The sequence below is a fragment of the Hemitrygon akajei genome, chromosome 9 (genome assembly GCF_048418815.1).
Source record: "Hemitrygon akajei chromosome 9, sHemAka1.3, whole genome shotgun sequence".
NCBI classification, from domain to species: domain Eukaryota; kingdom Metazoa; phylum Chordata; class Chondrichthyes; order Myliobatiformes; family Dasyatidae; genus Hemitrygon; species Hemitrygon akajei.
The window spans coordinates 137,706,485-137,729,293 of NC_133132.1; the positions used below are offsets into that span (position 1 = coordinate 137,706,485).

At 38.6% G+C, this 22,809-nt stretch overlaps 1 protein-coding gene across 16 annotated transcripts in view; it reads right to left on the reverse strand.

Annotated features, from left to right (window-relative positions):
- Positions 1-22,809, reverse strand: part of dnmt3ab (DNA (cytosine-5-)-methyltransferase 3 alpha b) — a 483,274-nt gene that overhangs the window by 187,351 nt on the left and 273,114 nt on the right. For all 16 annotated transcript variants that reach the window (XR_012100314.1, XM_073057071.1, XM_073057068.1 and 13 more), the window contains 2 exons: positions 12,973-13,019; positions 10,209-10,355 (listed from right to left, as the gene is read on the reverse strand). Coding sequence is in view for 15 of the 16 variants with exons in the window: in XM_073057071.1 (XP_072913172.1) it covers positions 10,209-10,355; positions 12,973-13,019 (194 nt within the window). In the remaining variant the exon portion in view is untranslated. The remainder of the gene's footprint in view (positions 1-10,208; positions 10,356-12,972; positions 13,020-22,809) is intronic.

A 22,809-nucleotide genomic window follows, 5' to 3' on the forward strand; every position in this document is an offset into this window, starting at 1 on the left:
AAGGAGACTCATTAGTTTCAGACTCCTGGGATTACTCATTTTCACCCTAAAATAGATCAGATATTCTCACTTTATTCTGGCACAGATATTAATGCTAGGCTTATTTCATATACATTAATAAGAAAATAGCAGTAATATATAAGCAAGTAATTATTCAGTGATTGACTCTGGCTGCTGTTTGAATCCCATTTAATATTTTTAAGGTGAGATGATTCCATGTTCCCCTCTAGTTTACAGGACAGAATTGCTGACATTTATCAATTTATAATGGTAATCAATGACTCACTTTACATAAATTTCGGCTTGTACTACAATGTCACATTTGTAAGCACCATTCAGCCACGTTAAAGTACATTTAAACTTGCGTCTTTGCTCTTCTGGAAGCTGCGGTAAGGACAACGTCCAGGTAAGAATGACCGTGGCGTTGTGTAGTCAGTTCAGACAAGTGAGACCGCTGAGCCACTCCCACTTACTGCAGCTGAGTCTGGCGAGGGTGACTGCAGCAGTGTGTATTCAACAAGGCAAGTGGGGTCTCTGAAGTGAAACCTTTTCTAAAAAGATCCTTGAAGAACGTAGTTTCCCTTTACACAATAGGGGGTGCCTGAGACAGCTGAGATACAATAATGGAAGGATGCGAAACACACCCAACAACTGAGGGACAATTCCTTTACTAAATTCAAAGTGTCATCGGTTGTCAGCTTTTAGTTTCTATTGGCTTTTAACACCTCTATTGTGATTGAGATTGATCTTGCAAGTAAGGAATTCAAACACACATAGTTTACCAAGCAGCTAATATCCATAACTGATAAGCAAGTTATGTATAAAATAGTTTCTGTTCAGAATTTGTAAACAGTATGGTGATAGGGGCCACACTGTTCTCCTTGTGCACAAGTAAAATAAGGTGTGATTGAGTTGTAAGTCTGTGTGTGTGCCGGTGTGTGGTGCATGCGTGTATGTGTGTGTGTGCACACACACATTTTGTGTCCAGTTAAGTTATTTTATTTAATTTTATTATGGGTGATGACATTCTGGTCTGCAACCCAAAGAGAAATTAAACTCCAAGAGTCCTGAACCTTGTTTATTTAATAAAATTAGACTTCATGTCCAGAACGGTGCAAAGCTACTGCTAGCAAAAATGATCTGCATGTTCTATGCATATAAACTTGTCAAGAAGATTACTGAAGTTAATATACACATGGAAGATCCATTAACAGTGGAAACAATATCACTCATTCCTATTAGGCTTCTCTTGGAATTACAGCCTGCTCACATACTGTCTACTTCCTACAATTGCCTTAAGACTGAGTAAAATGATAGCAACGTGCAATCGCATCCGGGCATTCACCTTACTTAATGTTGGCACTATTCATCTGGAGCCAGGTCAGTGTGAATATGTTGCAAATGCTCTGTACAGATCTATTTGATTTTAAGGAAAATTATGCTAGAACTAATGTTCTTCAAATTAATGTACTCATAAAAATATACATCAAAGACAGCTTTCTGTGACATCAATGAATTTGAGACCTCTTCATGTTGAATAAATATAATGTATGTAAAGGACCAATGATGAAAGATTTTTTTGCGCTGTAAAAACAGATGAAGTAGTGCAGATGAACCTTTGACTAATTAACATCACACCAAAGATCCCTGATCTGTATCAGTTCACTATCAAGCTTCTCCACAGATATCGAGCAACACTTCAGAATTCCCCAGGAGATAAAGCGAGATTGCTGTTCGCAGGTTTAATAATTACCCAACATGTATTTGATCTAATCGTCAGCTATGATTCCGTGCAAAGATATGTTGTGGGAGAGTATGAAATAATATATTTTCCTCTATTAAAGTTCAACATTCAAAGTAAATATTGTATATGTCACCATATACAATCCTGAGATACATTTTCTTGTTGAATATTTTTTGTAAGATTTTGTGCAAAGAGTTGGAGAAACCTCTTTTGAATATATTTACTGGTCAAATGCAAAGAGGACAGGGGTACAATCAATCAGCTCCTTACACCAATTCCTAAGTGGTAACCTTGAATGGAAAATAACCACAATGGTCAGGTTAGGATCAGACAATTCTCACAACGCAACATTAAATACATTTGAAACAGAACCATCATTGCTTGAGTCACCACTTAACTAACAAAGAAGTAATTCTTTACTCACTCCATTGATGGACATAGAATTTGAACTTCAGTACACTATGCACTCTGTTCCTACCCCAAATATAATCTCCACCCGTACACATTCAATATGACTCATCTACCGTTTTCAGTGAAAGAGTCTATGAAGCTTCTTAATCATGCATAAAGAAGGATCAATCAAAATTACATTTGATCTAAATAGTTTGATCTTCTAAAATGATTGCTTCCTGGCATTACCTGTTCCTCATCACAGCAGCCCATGTTACAATTAAAATTATCTTTTATTAACCTTATAAACTCACTGCTTTGTAAAACATATTCCAGGTCAGGTTCTTCAAAGATATTAATTAACACAATTTTAACTGGGTTTTTTTGGAATGTCAATGCAACTAAATACTAATAAACCTTGGAAATGATGCTTCATATGCACTCACAGAAGCTCCTGCTATTCCATAAAAGGCAATTTAAGTTTCAAAGTCACTAAAAATGCTCATGTTTACTATTTCCAGGTCTTGCTTTCATGGGCTTGTCTTTAGTAAGGCACAACCTGAGTGTACCTTTGAAGGTGAATCATGTTAAGTGTGTCTACTCAGGCATAGATAAGTTACCTGAATTTTTCACATCAGCCATCTTACTTGGTTTAACAAATAATATGATTTCCCAACAGTAATTTATGAACTTAACTAATCTTCTTAGATAATAAGTGTCTTGTTCTTTGAAGTAAAGTTTAATTATCCCGTTTATATAAGATAAAGAGGTAAAATACCTATGCAGCAGATTAGGAGAGCAAGCACTTGAAATGATCATGCATATTATTTGTGACTACTGATAAAAGGTGAACAATCAGCATGGATAAGACCAGCAAATAAGAAACACAAAATGGCTTTCACTAACCACGTAAGTCTTATCCTCTATTCCCTGGAATTATTCTTGAGTTCTATAAAAGCTGAACCCAGAAATACAACAACTGTAACAAGGGTGAAAGGGAAGAAAGGATGCACAACACGATATGGCTGTTGATATAAAATGATCAATTTTCAACTATTTAGATTTGAGGGGAATAAATATACCTTTGAACAAAAACAACAATGGATACCTTCTAAAGTTCAGCACTCTCAGTGGAAGTATTATTTTTATTTACATATGTAGGGTAATAAAACTATACAATAGAGGGAATTCTTCAACTAAATGTTTTCATGCTATCCTACATCTTCCTCATAAATATTTTGCCATTTCCCTCCAAAGAGGTGCAATTTTTTCACTCTCAGTTAATCCTGAGGAAAAATGTTCAATGCTTGAACAACACTATGTAAAGAAATTGTTCCTGATCAGTCCTTTTGCTCAACTATGAGTTTTCCTTTAAGAAAATAATGGGATGTTGACCGATTTGTTGATAATTCTGGTGAAAACTTATTTCATACTGAATAACAATCGTCAGAATTCTTATGTTTTCACATAATTTCAAATCAGGAAGAATTTCTTTGTACAGTATTGTTCAAGATCTTACGATGGGTGCCTAAGTGCTTGACTAAGTGTAGCTGGGAAGGAGGGATTGTAATGGCAGAAGTGATTAGGGGGCTAATATAGAATTCCAGAACATGGGCTTAACCAATGAAAGGCGCATCTGCCACTGGTAGGGTGAAAGAAAGAACCTATCAGAGTTGGAATAGATTTTTCTGGGGAGTATGGAGGGGAAGGGGTGGTGGAAATAAAAGAGGCACAGGTAAGAACAAGAGCACAGGACTGCAGAAATGTATTCAGGACACCAGAGGAAAAAGACACAAAAATACAACTGCAGATGTTGTGGATCAAAGAATACGAACACAACGCTGGAAGAACTCAGCAGGTCAGACAGCCTGATGAAGGGTCTCGGCCCGAAGCGCTGGCTACTCTTTTCTCACGGATGCTGCCTGACCTGCTGAGTTCTTCCAGCGTCGTGTACGTATTCAGAAGAAAAAGATGTTGTGCTAGTTCTCAAGGATAGTTAGGTTAAAGGGGCTTTTTAAGTTGACGAATAATGACCTCAAAGTGACTTCACTTTTTTAAAGTGATTCTCATATTTACCACAAAGAGAAATCAGGTAATGAGTAGCTTAATGGGCAAAGGAAAAAGACGCATGACATGTACTTCATGGTTAAAATGAGCGCAGAAAAGTGTGAAGTGAATTACATATGAAATTACGGACAAACTAATAATCTTCCCTACAACCATTGAAAGTTCAAAGCTTAGTTGTTGTACAACAAATGCCAACGTCAATAACCAAATGATGGCTCGGCATGACCTTTGCTGTAAACTATGGCTATTCTCCATGAAAAACTCAATTTAACCATAAGTGTGTACGCAAGTTGGCAGAGGTGAGAAACAAGGAAAGCCAGCCTGATGTTTCTTTATTCAGATAGTCTTTGCATTGCAAATAAATTGCAATGTAAATTTTGCTGAGAATTCAATTAAAATAATGGTTATAATTACCTTCAAGCAAGGGAACAACCTCAGCAGGAGTGTTTAATGTAGTATAGCTCAGCCGTATATGCTCTTAAAATAATATGCCAATAAAGGATCCCTTCAATCCATCTGGTGCTCTATACTGGTCCTTTGTCATAGTTCAATATTTAAATTCTATCTTCTGCTCTCTGCCTTCTGAGAAGCCCCACTTAGAAGCCAGCTAAAAAATCATAATTTGTTTCTTACATATAAATCTTCAAATCATACAATTATGTGTTGATATGGAACAACCATCTCTTGACGCTAAAGACCGCTTCTTGGCAACTTTGGTTCCTATGTTTCAGTTGGCCTTAGCACAACCTGATTTATAAATTCATCCCAAGAGAGATTCACATGCCATTTTGAAATCTAGGTGGAAATTCAAATACAGGAAGAAATGTTGGCATTTCTATTACAGAATTCACAAGAGACTACTGCTTTTCTGTGACACCGCACCTATGCAATTGCAGTTAAGAGAAATAGATTAGTTGAAGAAAATCTGGCTTCAGTCAAGTACATTTTTCCATATTTGTTCTTAAGAAAAAGCAACAGGAATTTACATATATATGGGCAACAGCTGTTGAATTCCTGTCCTTGCAAGACCGGTACTGTTTCATGGGGTAGGGAGCTGAGTAATTCGAGAAATTACGTTTTCCTTCCACTGTTTATGTTGTGCTTCCACGTGGTCCTGACACTATTCCAGATGCTTCTTTTGAGTGCTCATGGGTCTTAGATAAACATGACTGTGTCAAAAAGTATTTGAATATATTCTTGACTCTTTCCCTCTATCTGTATGGAATTCTCAAGTGGAATAGTGTGTCTGAATCTTGGAAACCAGTATCAGCCAGTTGAAGGCTGCCCTCAGGGCACTGACTGTAACAAGGGCATCTATGCTGAGGATATTGGCCCAGGAGAGTCAACTGCTAGTGGGCTTGAAGGATTTTGAATTGAACTGAATTGACTTTATTTCTTACATCCTTCACATACTTGATGAGTAAAAATCTTTACATTATGTCTCTGTCTAAATGTGCAATGTGCAATCAAAGTAATTTATAATAAATAGAACAGTCAATGTAATATAGAGTACACTCAAGTCAGTGTGAGTTTGATGGCCTGGTGGAAGAAGCTGTCTCGGAGCCTGTTGGTCCTGGCTTTTAAGCTGCGGTACTACTTCCCGGATGGTAGCAACTGGAATAGATTGCGGTTGGGGTGACTCGGGTCCCCAATGATCCTTCGGCCCTTTTTTACACACCTGTCCTTGTAAATGTCCTGAATATGGGAAGTTCACAACTACAGCTGTGCTGGGCTGTTCACACCACTCAATGCAGAGTCCTGCGATTAAGGAAGGTACAGTTCCCCTACCAGGCAGTGATGCAACCAGTCAGGATGCTCTCAGTTGTGCCCCTGTAGAAAGTTATTAGGATTTGGGGGGCCATACCAAACTTCCTCAACCCTGAGGTGCAAGAGGCACTGTTGTGCCTTTTCACCACACAGCTGGTGTGTACAGACCACGTGAGGTCCTCAGTGATGTGAATGCCGAGGAACTTTTGCGGAGGTAACTTTGGTGGTACCACTTTGGTGCTTTGTCTGTTGTAGGTCGTTCATGTTTCAGAAGCAAACAAGAAGGGAGGTATTACTGACGCCCTAAAAACCGGGAGTTTTCTGCACATTTCAGATGCTGACCGTCAAACATTTTTTTGTCCAGTCAAAGACTGAATCATTGTACTAAAGGTTATGCTGAATTCAATTTCCATGTTTATATTTGCTGAGGAGTGAGCAGTTCCACATTTTCCAAGACACTGTTATGAACCTTCATTGTCAGAGGACAGTGTTATACAGTGGGGATTGGTTGTGAGAGAATTTTTGTACTGAGGATAAGAGTAAGTCCAGGTTCCTAATGCCCTCACTGAATGAGTAGATGACGATTTGAAGTTTAGCATCTGAATGTGCACATATGTGGCATCATCTGTATACCACATCTTGGCGTTGAGGTATCCTTGAGTCCAGAGGAGAGGTGATGTCGTGATTGTTCCATTCTACTATTTGGAAATGAGATACAGCATTGCAATGTGAAAAGTTTCTGGGTGCTGATGCATTTTTGCTTGGTACCAGAGTGTTCTAGAGTAGATAAGGTAAGTGAAAGTGAAGCTCTGAAACAGCCACAGCTTTAAATCTCTCTTATATTGAAACAAAGGCGAAATGTTGCATTTCCAATATAAACATGTTTTCTGTAGTTTTAAAGAGAGAAGAAAGCCAGCCTTGCTTTTTTTGTTACTGGGGCAAGTCAGTTTTAAATGAATAGAAACTCCCAGTTGTAGTCAACCACACCTATTTAATTTCCTGAGGGAAACTTCTGCACAAACATTCTTGGGTCTCAAAAGGTAATCAGTCAAAAGTACATGAAACTGTTTTTACATTTGAGTGCGCTAGTTCTATGAGTTACTCCAAGTGTGTGTCCCACACAGCTGGTTACATGTTAAACAGAAATGTTCTGGGACTGACAAAAACTGACTGCCAGCAAGACATATTTTAGCAGGTCTTTCAGGCTGCTGGTTCTAGAAAATCCCTGTAGCTTTACACTCCCATTGCGGTCAGCTATGGAGATTTGCATTTCTGAAAACTGACATCACTTCAGTAAAAATCCACAACACCATGAAACCAATGAATGGTAACAGAGTACAACACAAACTACAGAGTATCATCTAAAGAATGAAAAGAGAAGTTACAAGCTATCCACTGAAATGACTTCACGATTTCAAAAACCTCTGCAGAATTCTATTCCTTAAATTGTTTTTAAATTCCAGTGAAAAAGAACATCCTTTTTAAATTATTTAACTTTATTATTTCTTCTGTGTTGGCCATGGCACTCAGAACCTTGCCTGTGGATTTCCTTGTGTAAATTCAAAGTGACTTCCTTGCCACGAAGTACAGAATCCCAGTTGTCATTTGTGGATTTTTTTTTCTGTCTGTTCTCTCAGCTTTAAAGAAATCGGTATCTGAATCCCTAGCCTTCTCTGCACTCTATTAACCACCTTCCAATTATGATATATGTATTCCCCTCATCAATTCTTCCAGCAATGAACTTGCACAACGCTACACGCTACCAGTGACCCGGGTTCAATTCCCGCCACTACTTGTAAGGAGTTTGTACGTTCTGCCCATGACTGAGTAGGTTTCCTCCGGGTGTTCCGGTTTCCTCCCACAGTCCAAAGACGTACTGGTAGGTAGGTTAATTAGATCGGTCATTGTAAATTGTCCCGTGATTAGGCTCAGAATAAATTGGGGGTTGCTTGGCAGCGTGGCTCGAAGGGTGGCATCTCAATAAATAAAATAAAGTAACATCCTTTCAGTCAATTCAAATGTTCCTTTTTCACAGTGTTTCATTTTCTGAGGGGGTATAAATAGATCGAACATTGTGCGATATTCAATCAGCATCCTCCCTTCTGACATAATGGAAAGAGGGTTGTTGGCGAATCAGCTAAAGATCAATGAGCCTGGGTCAATACCCGGTGTGGATATTCTGGGACTGCAATGACAGATCTCCAACAAAGCCATATTCCTTCGTACAAGCTATAACACGAACTGCTAGAATGCTTTCCCCTTGATGCTTAGTGACATCACTTTTTTCAGGGATCTTTGATGCTCCACTGGATCAAATGCTACGTTACTGTCAAGGGGGCCACTCTCACCCTGCATATGGAGGTTAGACTGAGATATGCAAAACCTAAACTGAACAGCTCAGGCGACTAAATACGATATGAAACCATTGTCAATAACACCATTCTTCACTTCGCTGAAAAGTGAGAGTAGACACTGACTGGGTGGTAATTAGCCAGATAGGATTTGTTCTGGGCAAGTGAACAGAATATACCTGGACAGGGTTCCACACTGTTGCGTAAATACACAGTGGTAACTGTACTAGAATAGCATTGGTATAGTTAGTGATTAACGTTTAGACAGTTGCCTTCATCAGAGCAAACTCTCCCAAAGGACTTCACAGACACTTTATCAAACCAAATTTGTTATCATTGCAGGTGACATGAACTTGTTTTAAAGTAATATTTTAGGGTGAGTTTTCAAGATGGAGAGGAAGGTATTAGAGGTGGAGAAAATTCTAGGGAAAGAATCAAGAGCTCAGAGGCTAGAGCAGGTGCATCGTAGAGCAAATGAATTTAGGGATGAGTATTTTAAAATCAGGGTGTTGCAAAAAGCCTCTGTAGGTCAGTAAGCATAAAGGGGAAGGTTGAAAGTGAGCCGGCATATAGAACATAAGCTTTGGAAAACTTCAGGGTCATGGATATATTGACTGAAGGAGCCTGGATAGAAGGGCATTGGAACAATTGCCCTGTGGTAACAAAGATTCTCCTGGAGGGTTTCAACAGTGGATAAGATCAGTTAGGGCAATCCAAAGGTCAAATATATTTGTTAATTGGTGAATAGCTTGGTTCTATTTCAGACAGTTGTCAAGTCATGGGTTGGGTTTGGTGGCTGGAGAATGAAGTTTGCATCAAGATCCAATGATAAAGGCTTCGGTTATGCCAATGCTTAATTAAAGGACATTTGTATTCATCCAGTATTGGTTGCTGACAAGCAATGGATAAATTGGGGACAGAATCATATGAATCACTCCAAGCTATTTTACCCTCATAGCTGCCCACATTTGCATTGCCGTCAAGTTCCTAAAACCTTTCATTTTGTTTTGTTTTTTTTCTTACCAATATGTAAATAAAATATAGAAAACTGTATCTAAAAAAACAGCAGTAGTGTGTTGACTCTTATTAGCAAACCACGGTAGCTCCCCAAATTCAAGCTTGCGTTATTTCACTTCCATTCATAGCAGTTGCTGGATGGTGAAACGGACATTGCCAAGCTACAAAAGACGCAAAAATCCAAATGCAAGTTCCACGTCAAATGGTGTTTCTTTCTTCTACCACTTCCCTATTACAATGGACAGCCACATTAGAATACAGTTCTTCCTGATTTCCACCCAATAGTGCTAATGTCAAAGGGAATGTGCAAGTACTGAGTATACACATAGGGTGTTCTCTGCATTTTATCACAAGTTTGAAATTCATTTAGTTTTCTGGCTGAATTAATTTTAAATGCATTTCAGATAATGTCCACAAGTTAATGGCTTTCCCCAGACCTTTGTGTCATAATAAACCTTGTTTATAGTCTTATGGAAATTATTTGATCAATATTCTTACACCGACCTCAAATTAATATTCACTGACATAGCATTTTTCTGCAGCACTAGGATTCTGCAAAGTTACTAGAAATGTATACTCCAATGCATAAACTTCCAAAAAGTAATAATCATTGTGGAAATCTATGAGAAGAAATTTGTGATATCTTTGAACACATTTGATTGAGCTGGCATCTTTTCACCCGAATTATTCATTATTTGATGTTAACAGAGTTGAAATGAATATTGTCATCTTTATCTGAGGGCAAGAGTTAAAGCACAAGTTTCAATTTGCCATTTATCAACCTTTATTTAACTGCTAGCTGAATTAGTCTCAGAGTTGAAATCTTTGAGCTCTGCTGATGATGACCAGTTTTATCCACAATGCAAACTTACCTCCTTCTTCCATTTAGCCAGCCACTCATCTCGTTTCCTTTTACTGATATAATAGGGATCACCAGCTTGGAAGGTTATTCGCTGCACTGGTCTCTGTCGCAGGCTATTTTCCCACCCTGATTGGCCACGATGTCGCCCCCTTGTTCCCTGTTTGAAAAGATAGATTTTGTTGACAATATTAGGAAGCTTGATGACATTAATGACCTTTAGTTTACTTCGGACTTCAATACCAGTCTAATAATGAGCGAATATGATTGTGAAATATATCAGTTTCCTAATGGAAGAACAGGAGAATGCTTAACAAATTAGAGTTGGTTAAGAATACTTAGAATTTTTTTAAAAAAGAACAGTGAGCTGTTTGAAAATGGATTATCCAAAATGAGTGGCATGAATATTTGATTAAAGTGTGAAGAATCTTCACTTTTCTTAAACTATTATAATGAAATTAAGTTATATTTTAATATTAAAGGCACAGAATAATGAATATTTTGTTGGGGTTAAGTAGGTAGCAAGATTAATATTTGCTTTGTCTGATAGTTCCTTGAAATGTGAGTATTTGAGTGAATGCTAAATGTTCACTTTTCCCTGTACTTACTGAGCATTTTGATCCACCTGCAAAGGGGCTTTTGAAATAATATCTTGTAAAATGGTGTATGCATTTTATTAATACGGTACTGCCTTCTAACATGTTTATACCTCAACGGTCTGGATCATGCTTGGTCAGGCTCACTACCCATGTTCATGCCCTGTGCTATTCTTGTTGTCACACTTGCTTACTGAAGCCCCATGATTTGTATCAAGGTGCAGATCATGCTGTCTTAGATCCTCGTCTGTTAAATTGTTTGTGAGTGACATGCATGCTCGGAGACACTTAAAAACAGCTCAAAATGATTTAGCTGGTTGAAAATATACTTTTAAAAACAAATTTACCTCAAAAGGCAATTGAGTAAAATTAACTTTTCACAAAAACCATTAAGAGTAAGCAAAATAACAAATAATTTACCTGACTTACCTTTCTGATCAATATCAGTGACCCTATTTAAATGAACGGGGCCCTGAAATGCTAGCCATAATGACTCAATGAAACAAGTGAAGAAAATATCACATTAAACACCCAATTTTCGATCCACATTACATTTGAAGAACAAAGTTATAACACTGGTTTTATGGATGCGTGGAAATTCCTACTTATAGTCAAATAACACTGGACAACAAATTTTTTTGAATTTGTTGCTTCCTCAGATACCATTTTTGTTTATGATAGACCACTTGAAGCTGAGCATAAATATAAGTTCAGCCTACTTGCATCAGGTAGGTACTTGAAGGAACAGGAAGTTACCTCTTATTGAATATAATGTGTTTAATTGCGTAATAGTGCTGACACTTCCCAACAGTTCAACATAGGTAAAAATGTTTCATTGATTATTTTTGTTTGTATCAGTGTCTGAGGCTTCCTGCTTAAATGTCCAACAATAATCAGCCAGTTTTGATGGAATCCAGTTGCCGTGAATACTGTTTCTCCATGACCGCAATGTCTTGATGAAACCTTTCACTATGCTTGTCAATGACAGCACCAAGATTTGCTGGGAAGAAGTCTAAAGGGGAATGCAGAAAATGAATCTTCAGTGACATGTTGCATCTTGTATGCTTGAAGCATGTCGTCAAACCAGCTGCACGTAGTTTGGTGCTTTGTTGTTGCCAAGAAATTTTTCAACAATATCATTGGATGCCTTCCATGCAATTTTCTCTGGTCCCACTAGAAGTTCTTCGAATTACCTGTCATTGATGACCTGTTTGTTTCGTGGAACAACAAAAATGCCTTCCTTAATCTTGACATCAGTTATTATGGGTAACATCTGTCTCAAATATTGAAATCCTTTACCTTCCTTGTTCATTGCTTACACAAAATTTTTCATAAGCCTCAGTTTTATATGAAGAGGAGGCAAAAATATCTTTGTTGGGTCTACAAGTGGCTTATGCACCACACCTTTCTACCCTGGAACCAATTGCTTATGCAGTAGCCAATCCTTGTTAATGTAACAAGATTCTTTAGCACACACAGCTGTCCCATTTGCAACACTGTTTGGTGTATCCAAGCTATATCCCTGTCCTGTCGTGAAGCATCCGCCCTGCCTAAACATGCCCAGGCATACCTGGGCAAGATAGAAAACTTCTCAGCTTGCTTACATTATGGGCAACATTTTAACAAACTTGAATTATGAATTCCAAAAAAATGGTGCATAATAGGGAAATTCCATGGTGATTTTCATGATCAGCTGCCCAAAATCCATAAAATACACCCAAAATAATCAGGAAGCAAAATCTTTGTTGTCCAGTGTAACAGACACTTTACACATTAGCATATAAACAGACTGTCATAATAAGCATGATCACTGGTTCCAAATCTCAGAATTAAAAAGGGTATCGAGTATCCAGATACTATACAAGTAGCAGATTCATATGAGTGAGAAAGCTACACATATTATGAATAATTTTTCATGAGTTCAACAGGGTTCAAAATAATTTTAAAAATCCAAATTTTAAATGCTTATAAAATGAATGGAGATTATTTCACTTGATTGGAGTTCCAGTAAATCATTATTTTGCAGACTGTTGTTTTTCACAAAAAACCTCGTGTATTAAAATTCTATATGAGTTTTGACAACAGCTTTATTCAGTAGGAAGTGGATGACAAACATTTGAACTGTCAAAGCATCATGCACGAAAAGTCGTGTCCCTATATACAAGGCAAAATGGATATTACCTCTACTTTTACTGACTCTTGTGGTGAAGTGGTGTTTTCTTCAGATCCTATAAAAAGTGAAAAAAAAATCCAAATCAAAACACACATGAATCAATAAAATGATAGCACTCAATATACTAGCATCAGAAACAAAATAAGATTCAGGTTATGCTTAGCTCAACATAATAATATTCCAGATGCTATGTACTCCACTTGCTAGCATTATTGCAGAAATTCGTTCATGTTTTCATGCAAGATGAGACATTTACAATGTCTTCATTTCTTTTCTTGGATTAAGATTTGCAATTATGGCTCATTGTCATAATGGAGGATTCACAATGCCTTCAAGAAGCCTCCGTTCATGACACCTCTGACTTTAAGGGGCCAATGCCAGAGAAGAGTTTTACCAACAATTTAAAAGTATACTTTTTTCTTAGCCAAACTCCCTTTTCTGATTAGTCTACATGACAAGTGAGTATGGTTTGCTCATTAAAGATCTCAAGTGGTATGAGGTAGGCAGCTGTGTAAGTAGGCCTCCTCAGCTGGGAGAAGTGGCGGGATTTATATTACAACATAATGAGATCACTTTCCCAGAATTCCATGCAGCAAAAAAATGTCAAGGCAATCCAGTTTTCCTTAGGGAGCAAGGACAACATAGCACAGTTTGCCAATGGTAAAAGCTTCATCTAGAATTCTTGAATCCAATTGCAGAATGAGTAATATGATGTAAGGACATAGCACAGATGATTAACATCATGTTAAAGGAGTCTTGCTCTTATGAAAAGTACTTGATAAAACCTTTCCCTTATTTTCCAAAAAAAAAAGCATTTTAGCCGAAATTGCAGTCTAAATGAAAGCTATTCCTTCAAGAAACTAAAAGAATTGCTGAACATATTCTCCTGAAAATGTAGCAGATGTATATTTCTACAACGGGCAATTAAAGTGTCCAGTGTAAGTGAATTCCAGGTAACAGGTTTTGTTTCTCAGAAAAGAAAGGTCAGAGGCAGATGAGAGAAGATTCACTGTATACTGAAATTATGGCATCCAGCATCCAGAGAACTTTTCTAAAGAAATGATGCCATTCTGCAGACATTCTGGAGCAGCAGCTGATTTGTGCGGGGAAAGAAATTGCTAACATTTTGGGCCAAAACCTTACGTTAGGGCTGAAAGTGGAGGAGCAAGGATTGAGAGCAGAAGCAGCTTCAGGGGTTCTCATCCTGCACTTGTCCTCGTGAAGTGCCACTGTCCAAGAGTTCTACTACCACTCACAATACAAAGCGGTCTGTACTGTGGCATACAACAGCAACAATGTGAATCAGGCATCAGTACACCGCAGTTTAATCTGTCAGAAAAGTGCACAATAAGCAGACAACAGCTCCTTCGGGATGCTCCATTTGAAGGGATCTTCTGCTTGCAAATTAGTTAGATCTCAGCAGCTTTTCAGCTGGCATTGCTTTTATTTAATATTATAATTTACCCTTTTCAAAATGACATGTTGTTTATCAAGGGTTTTAAAAAATATTAATGATGAACCTGCCATAAAATACTTGCAATATTTTATCTAATATGTGAAAGTAACAAAATTGATGGAAATATTAATATTGCACACAGCTTTTTCTTACTCTAATGTTTAACATGGGGTGCTTTCACTTTCAACTAATAGGACAAAAGAAAATAGTAGTACACAAAGTCTTTCATTTATCCATGTCAAACTCTCCCTTTTTGGATTGCCAATTAACTTGTACCTTATTTTTCTGCTCTGGTAGACACTTCCAGTACCTGATCAATTAAATGTATGTAGTTTTCCCTTGTTTCCCTAAGGTTGTTATAGCCGGGGGTGGTAATGGTGACAAGCTCCTACTACCTATTAAATGCTCCCAATGGCGTGCACCTCAAATAGCTTCTGACAACCAAGACCAGCTCCTGGTCTTCATGAGGTTTAGCTACTAAGCCTGGTGGAACAGTTTCTACTGACAGGAGAACGGGCAAAGGTGAGCTTACTTGAGCCTTAAAACCCGTCACTTCAGGCTGACGGGGCTCGTTGGCAGCTCATCTGGGAAAACTGATCTCAAGCTTCTGTTGCCTTGCAGCCATATCCACTCATGGGGAAGGCTTCAGGACTAAACCCTGAGGGAAAAATCTGGAGCTAGAGTCCCTAGGGCTACATTGAGCTCAACGTTGACTGGCAACTCCTGTGATGCTGCTGATACCGAACTGCATCGGTCTCTATATCACTCTCAGATGCGTGGAGAGGGGGAGCATGCTACGTGAGCAATAGGTTGCTCTCCATATCGTACTGCCCAGGATTGCATATCTAGACAGCTAGGACACAATATCCATGGTCAACTCCGACCGATGGAGGCCTCAGTTCTCCCATTCAGTATAGAACTCATTTATCAAGAGCTTAACTAAAGTTAGTTCCACTACGTAACAAAGCTGAGTTGTTCAAATAATTTAGAGCAGTATCATTACTGTTTTGCTCTTAGATTCATCTGTTTCTTTCTCGATCACCTGCTCTTTCAGAATGCCTCCTGCGTATGTAATACAAACGAAAAATACTGCAAAAAGTATGAAGTGCTGAAAGTACTGTACAGGTCAGGCGACATTTTCAGTGGGGGAAACAGAGTGAACTTGAAACATCAACGTTTCAAATTAATTCATCTCTCTCCATAAATACAGCATGACTTGACCTGTTATTTTCTATATTCATTGCTTTAATTTCTTTCCGCTTAATAAAGTTACACAATGTGCCCTAGCAGAGTGACCTTCCCTTTATTCATTTATCAGCTTTATAGCTGCACCTGTCAATGACAATATTTGGAGGAGTGACCATCACAAAATTTCTGTGAAAATGAAATGTGAAAATGAATATTGGTTTTCATATTGAAAACACGTGTGTAATACTGTTAATTTATTTAAATATTGATTAAATAAATATTTATTTATTGAGCTACAGCACAGACTGACCCTTCTGGCCCTTCGAGTTACGCTGCCCCTATTTAACCCTAGCCTAATTACGGGACAATTTACCATAACCATTGACCTACCAACTAGTACATCTTTGGGACTGTGGGATGAAATCAGAGCACCTGGAGGAATTTACAGACTCCTCACAGGCAGCGGTGGGAATTGAACCCTGGTCGCTGATATTGAAAAGCATTCTGCTAACCACTCTGCTATGGTGCTGCCCCACAGTAAGTCAATACACTGTAATATTCTCAGTTTACCAAACTAATCAACTTATGTAACATGATAACTGCAAAAGAAATGGTTTCAGTTTCCACGCTAGGTAATATTCTACCTGAAAATTCATTCTATTTTCCTGAAAACTTTACCATTCTAAGCGGGGCCTGAAAGAGCAGGAAAGCAATCAATAATGCCCATAATTTGTGAAATGCTGCCACATGGAAAAAAAGTCAAGGCTTTTTCACAGGACTATTCACTTTAGAGGAGGGAAAAAGAATGAGTTAGTTCTGGTAGGCAACATATCTGTCAGCTCTTTTATATGCACCAGCTCATGGCTGACTGATTTGACATGTAGTCTCCCTGCCTCCTTGGAACAACCCAAAGGCATTAAGTTTAGCAGCATTGTTACCTTTACAGCCACTGGCAGTGCTGGCCCAGTGGTTGATCTTGTCTGTAGATAAGGTTTGAGGATATGACATAATTCTGTCACAGTTTCCCAGGGGAATGGAGCCTGCAAAAACTGATTTCCTCAGACACTTGGAAGTGTCTCTCACTAGACTGTAGACAAAACTATATTTGGTAAGGGCCTTTGTAGGCAGTTCACCTCTGTGTAAACACAGCTGTCTCTCATCCCTCCTGAAATCCTTGTGTGTCAACTGTTACATACTTGGTAAGACAGAGCCCATTTTCTAAAGCTGACTAAAGTAATTTAAATCACAATTGTTAGAAGAAGCAAAAGTGGATAAAATTGACAAAAACACCATGGGGAGTTAGAACTCAAGTCAAACATTCACATTATAAATTAAAGGGTGCAAAGTTGTAGCACATCCGTAAGTAAATCTTATGAAGGGCAGAATAAATCATCCATTCATTAGCTAGTTTACTCAGCTGAGGTCAGAAAAATCAAGGAATTCTGCAACAGGGTATTCATTTTTTTGTAAGATTTGTAAGTCCTTCAGTGAAGCCTCGTATATTTGATGCAAAACCATCTGTGGGGATCGAATCAAAAAGGCCACTGAGTGAAAAGTGGGGAGTGACTGTTTGGAATAGGTTCATGCCTGTTTCTCATGCTGGTGTTTATAAGTTTCACAGAACAGCACAAACATGCAATGGAATTAACTTTACATTCAATTTATTTAATGAAATAAAGGAAGAATCATGTGTCCCTTTGCAGTTATACACTTTAATTTGCTAATTTTTCTGGTTAATCACTGTGCCCAGCGATCCAGACCGTGGGAGCAGAGACCCAAGAATAGTTCTACCAAAGCTGGCAGTGGATATGCTGGAATGCAATCAACATTCAACTTTAGCAACTTAAGGTTGAATCTGCCCCCCCACAATTATGTTTATTAGTTCCACCTTCAGTCCATGAAAGCTGAGGAAAAGGACCCCCAGCATAGTAATCTCTGGATTGCTGTCTGTGCCACGTGCCAGTGAGGGTAGGAATAGGATGGTTTGGCAGGTGAATGCATGGCTGAGGAACTGATGCAGGGGGCAGGGGTTCAGATTTATGGATCATTGGGATCTCTTCTGGGGAAGGTATAACCTGTACAAAAGAGATGGTTGCACATGAACTCGAGGAGGTCCAATATCCTTGTGGGCAGGTTGGCAAAAGTTGTTCAGGAGGGCTTAAACTAACTTGCCAGGGGTATGGGAACCGGAGTGATAGCACTGAAGATGAGGTGGCTGGTTTACAAACAGAAGCAATGTGTAGTGAGGAGAGGCTGTTGAAGGGGCACAATTGCAGTCAACAGGATGAGTTGCAATGTAAAAGGTGAACAAAATTGAAAAGGGTGAATACAGGGCTGAAGGTGTTGCATTTGAATGCGCGCAGTATAGAGAATAAGGTAGATGAACTTGTAGCACAGTTACAGATTGGCAAGTATGATGTAGGAATCACTGAATCATGGCTGAAAAAAGATTATAGCTGGGAGCTTAATGTCCAAGAATACACATTGTGTCAAATTGACAGGCAGGAAGGCGGGGGGCGGAGCGGCATTGCTCTGCTGGTAATAAATGAATTCAAATCATTAGAAAGAAGTGACATGGGATCGGAAGGTATTGAATCATTGTGGATAGGGCTAAGGAACTACAATGGTAAAAAGACCCTGATTGGGAGTTCTATACAGACCCCCAAACAGTTGCCAGGATGTGGTCTACAAATTACAATGGGAGATAGAAATTGCATGCCAAAAGAGCAATGTTACAATAGTCACAGGGGACTTCTACATGCAGGTAAATTGGGAAAACCAGACTGACGCTGGATTCCAAAGGGGGAATCTCTAGAATGCCTAGGCTTTTTAGATTAGTTCATGGTTGAGGGCACTAGGGGATCAGCTATTCTGGATTGGATGTTGTGCAGTGAGCTGGAATTGATTAGAGAGCTTAAGGTAAAAGAACCTTTAGTGGTAAGTGATCTTAATATGATCAAATTCACCCTGAAATTCGAGAAAGAGAAGCTAAAGTCAGATATATCAGTATTACAGTGGAGAAAAGGAATTATAGAAGCATAAAAAGGGAATTGGCCAGAATTGATTGGAGAAGAACACTGGCAGGGATGACGGCAGAGCATTAATGGCTGGAATTTCTGGAAGCAATTCAGAACACACAGGATATATACATCCCAAAGAGGAAGAAGTATTCTAAAAGCAAGATGACACAACCATGGCTAATAAGAAAAGTCAAAAAGAGTTCAGATAATAGAGCAAAAATTAGTAGGAAGCTTTTAAAAACCAACAAAAGGCAACTACAAAAGTCATTAAGGAGGTAAAGATGGAAAATAAAAATAAGATGGCCAATAATATTAAAGCAGATACCAAATTTTCTTCAGATATACAAAGTGTAAAAGAGAAGTAAGAGTGGATATCGGACTGCCGGAAAACAAAGCTGGAGAAGCAGGGAACAAGGAAATGTCGGACAAACTGAATATGTGTTTTGTATCAGTCTTCACTGTGAAAGATGCAAGCAGTATGGTGGAAGTTCCAAGTGTCAAGTGGCATGAAGTGTGTGAAGTTACCACAACTAGAGAGAAGGTGCTTGGGAAACTGACAGGTCTGAAAGTATATGTTACCTGGACCAGAGAGTGTACACCCTAGGGTGCTGAAAGAGGTGGCTGAAAAGATTCTGGAGGCATTAGTAATGATCTTTCAATAATCACCAGATTCTGGAATGGTTCTGGAAGATTGGAAATTTGCAAATGTCACTCCACTCTTCAAGAAGGGAGAGATGCAGAACAAAGGAAACTACAGGACAGTTAGTCTGACCTTAGTGGCTGGGAAGATGTTAAGAGTTTATTAAGGTTCAGGTCTCAGGATACTTGGAGGCTCATGATCAAATAAACCATAGTACAGCATGGTTTCCTCAAGGGAAAATCTGGACGGATAGATTTGTTAGAATTCTTTGAAGAAATAACATGGATAGACAAAGGAGAATTGGTTGATGTTGTGCACACAGATTTTCAGAAGGCCTTTGACAAGGTGCCACACAAGAGGCTGCCTAGTAAGTTATGAATCCATGGTATTACAGGAAAGATGGCTGCATGGATAAGGCAGTGGCTGATTGGTAGGAGGTAAAGAGTGTGATTAAAGGGAGCTTTTTCTAGTTGGCTGCCGGTGACGAGTGGTGTGTGATAGGGGTCTGTGTTGGGACTGATTATTTTTATGTTTAATGTTAATGATTTGGATGATGGAATTGATGGCTTTGTTGCAAAGTTTGTAGGCGATATGAAGATAGGTGGAGGGGCAGGTAGTTTTAAGGAAATGTGAGGCTACAGAAGGACTTCAACAGATTAGGAGAACGGACAAAGAAATGGCAGATGGAATACAATTTCAGGAAGTGTACAGTCATGCACTTCAGTAGAAGAAATAAAAGGGTAGTATATTTTCTAAATGAAGAGAAAATAAAAGAAAACTGAGGCGCAAAGGACTTGGGATTCCTTATGCGGGATTACCTAAAAGTTAATTTGCAGGTTGAGTCTGTGGCAATGAAGGCAAATGCAATGTTAGCATTCATTTCAAGAGCACCAGAATATAAAAGCAAGGATGTAATGTTGAGACTTTATAAAGCACTGGTGAGCTCTCACTTGGAGTATTGTGAGTAGTTTTGGGCCCTTATCCTAGAAAGAATGCACTGAAAATGGACAGGGTTCAAAGCAGATTCATAAAAATGATTCCAGGATTGAACGGCTTGTCATATGAGAAGCGTTTGATGGCTCTGGGCCTGTATTCACTAGAATTCTGAAAAATGAGGGGTGACCTCATTGAAACTTAATTAAATGTTGAAAGGCTTTGATAGAGTGGATATAGAGAGGATGTTTCTATGGTGGGAGAGTCTAAGACACGAGGACACAGCCTCAGAGTAGAGGGGCTTCCATTTAGAAGAGAGATGTGGAGGAATTTCTTTAGCTGGTGAATCTGTGGAATTCACTGCCATTGGCAGCTGTGGAGGCCAAGTCTCTATGTATATTTAAGGTGAGGTATTTAGATTCTGCTCCTAAATCTAAAGGTCTTATGGCCTTATTTGCTTTCAACCTCTGTATATTGTTAAAAGAAACATTAGGCATGGATGTATTCAGATTAGAGTATACTTCGTTAAAATTTATGAGCAATGAATTCAAAATTCTCTGAGCTGCACATGGAATTCCCAAGTTTGAAAGTGTCATAAAGTCTGAATCTAATTGTTTTGCAAATGGATTACAAATTGCTTTATAAGTTATTTGTTGCCAAGTCTCTTTCTGGCAGAGAAATCCAGAGCTAATCTTAAACAGTGCAATAAATAGGATAAAAAACTCAGATTAAGTGAGAACTTCAACAAGAGAATTTTCAAAGTGGTTTTTAAATTTTAGAATTATTCCCCCTAGGAATAATTAATGATAAAGTCCCTATACCGTTTACCCACAAAAGAAGATGTCAGTGCCTTAATTTGAAAGTAAAATTGTGTAATTACCAAATTACATTGCTGAAACTAGCAAAGTGATGGGAATGTTTGCTTCAACAGCTTAGAATTATAACACCATTATCTAACATCTCTGCTATTTAAAAAGCAGAATTAATAATTATTGATAATAATTACAGTTTTATAAAAATCATCTTTATAATTTTATTATAAATCAAGTCACAGTATAACATTTATAGATGTTAAAATTACAGCACTAGTCTTGAGAGTGAAATGTAATACCATAGGTGGTAAATAAATCAACCTGCAAACCTGCAAAGAACTCACTACCATGGACTATGTTCTGATACAGATTGGTAAAAATACAAATTTTTCCACATATTATTCTCCTGAAATTTAACAGTTCAAAAGGAGTTTAAAAAATTCAATGGCAATATTCTACAAAAACAGATGGCCATGTTTATAGTATTCTGTGACTCTTGCCTTTATCAAATTATGATATTTGCCATTCAATGAAGCTGAGGTTCATATCCTATTTACTGTATATTGCAGATTGTTGTTTTCTTTAGATACTATCCAATAAAACTCTTTTGTTTCTTACTCAATTAAATCTGTCATGGTGGATTGCTTTCTCCTTGTAGGGAATATCTAGATTGCAGGTGCAACAAAAACAAATTCCTGGGACTTCCCTAAATTATGTCAATGGATGTGTTCATGATGTAATTTCAATTCATCATTTTTATACTAATGAGATATGGTTAATAATAAGGAATTTGAAAAACCAATTGTGGTAAGGATAACCAAAAAAAAAACGAGACTGTTTTAAAACTCATCCAGTCCTTTCAGGGAAGTCATTTCAGTCTCACCAGTCTGATCCAAACACGGATTAGCAAGCAATACAGCTGAATGATACCACTACCACTACATGAAGCAGAAGTAGGATTTAACCATGTGGGCTCCAAGCATTGCCCTGTGGACCAAATTTAGACCCATCAGTGATGCGGGTTTAGTGGGATAATAGCAGGAAGATCCATCTAAGAGTCCTCAATAAAGAGTCCAGGCCCCATGAAGTTCAACAGCACAAGGCCAAATATGTGAAAGGAAACCAGCACCATGTGAGTACTGTCACTCTGTACATCTAGACATCAATCAAATAAATGCACGCACGCAGAGGTGAGGTTATCTGCTGTATTCACTTTGCAGCGAGAGAGAGCGTGACAGATCAATCTGCATGGGTAAGTTATTGGTCAATAAGTAATGCAAAGGAGAGCCATTGCTCCAAAAGAAATAGATCCATACATCACAGTTCCTCCCCCTTTAGATTAATGCAACATAAAACTGTATATGTAACATTTGTTATGAATGTGCAGCAACTCTGAGGGGCCGAAGGGTACAAAGTCGCCCCCTCCTTTTTGAGAATCGCAAGATCGCTATTAATTCGGGTCTGGGACCCAGGAAATGAGAGAGACAGACACGCAGAATCCACAAGGTTTGGAATGTGTCCTGGCCTCAGCGAAAACGGAACCGCTGATAACGGCTATTGTCTCTTGGAGATGGAATTGTGTATTGAGTACTGTACTATTCATTGAAGCCCCTCAGGGGACGACCAGAGTGGGCTGGTTGAGGGATTGCATCATCCCAACCTGATTGACATCTGAGACCCCGTGAGTAAGGATAAAAGAGGGTCTGGGGAACAACCCCTTTAGACGCACCAGGAGAAACGCTAGAGATCCCGTGACAGCGTTTAATAGCGACAGCTGGTGGGGGGCTCGTGTGTGT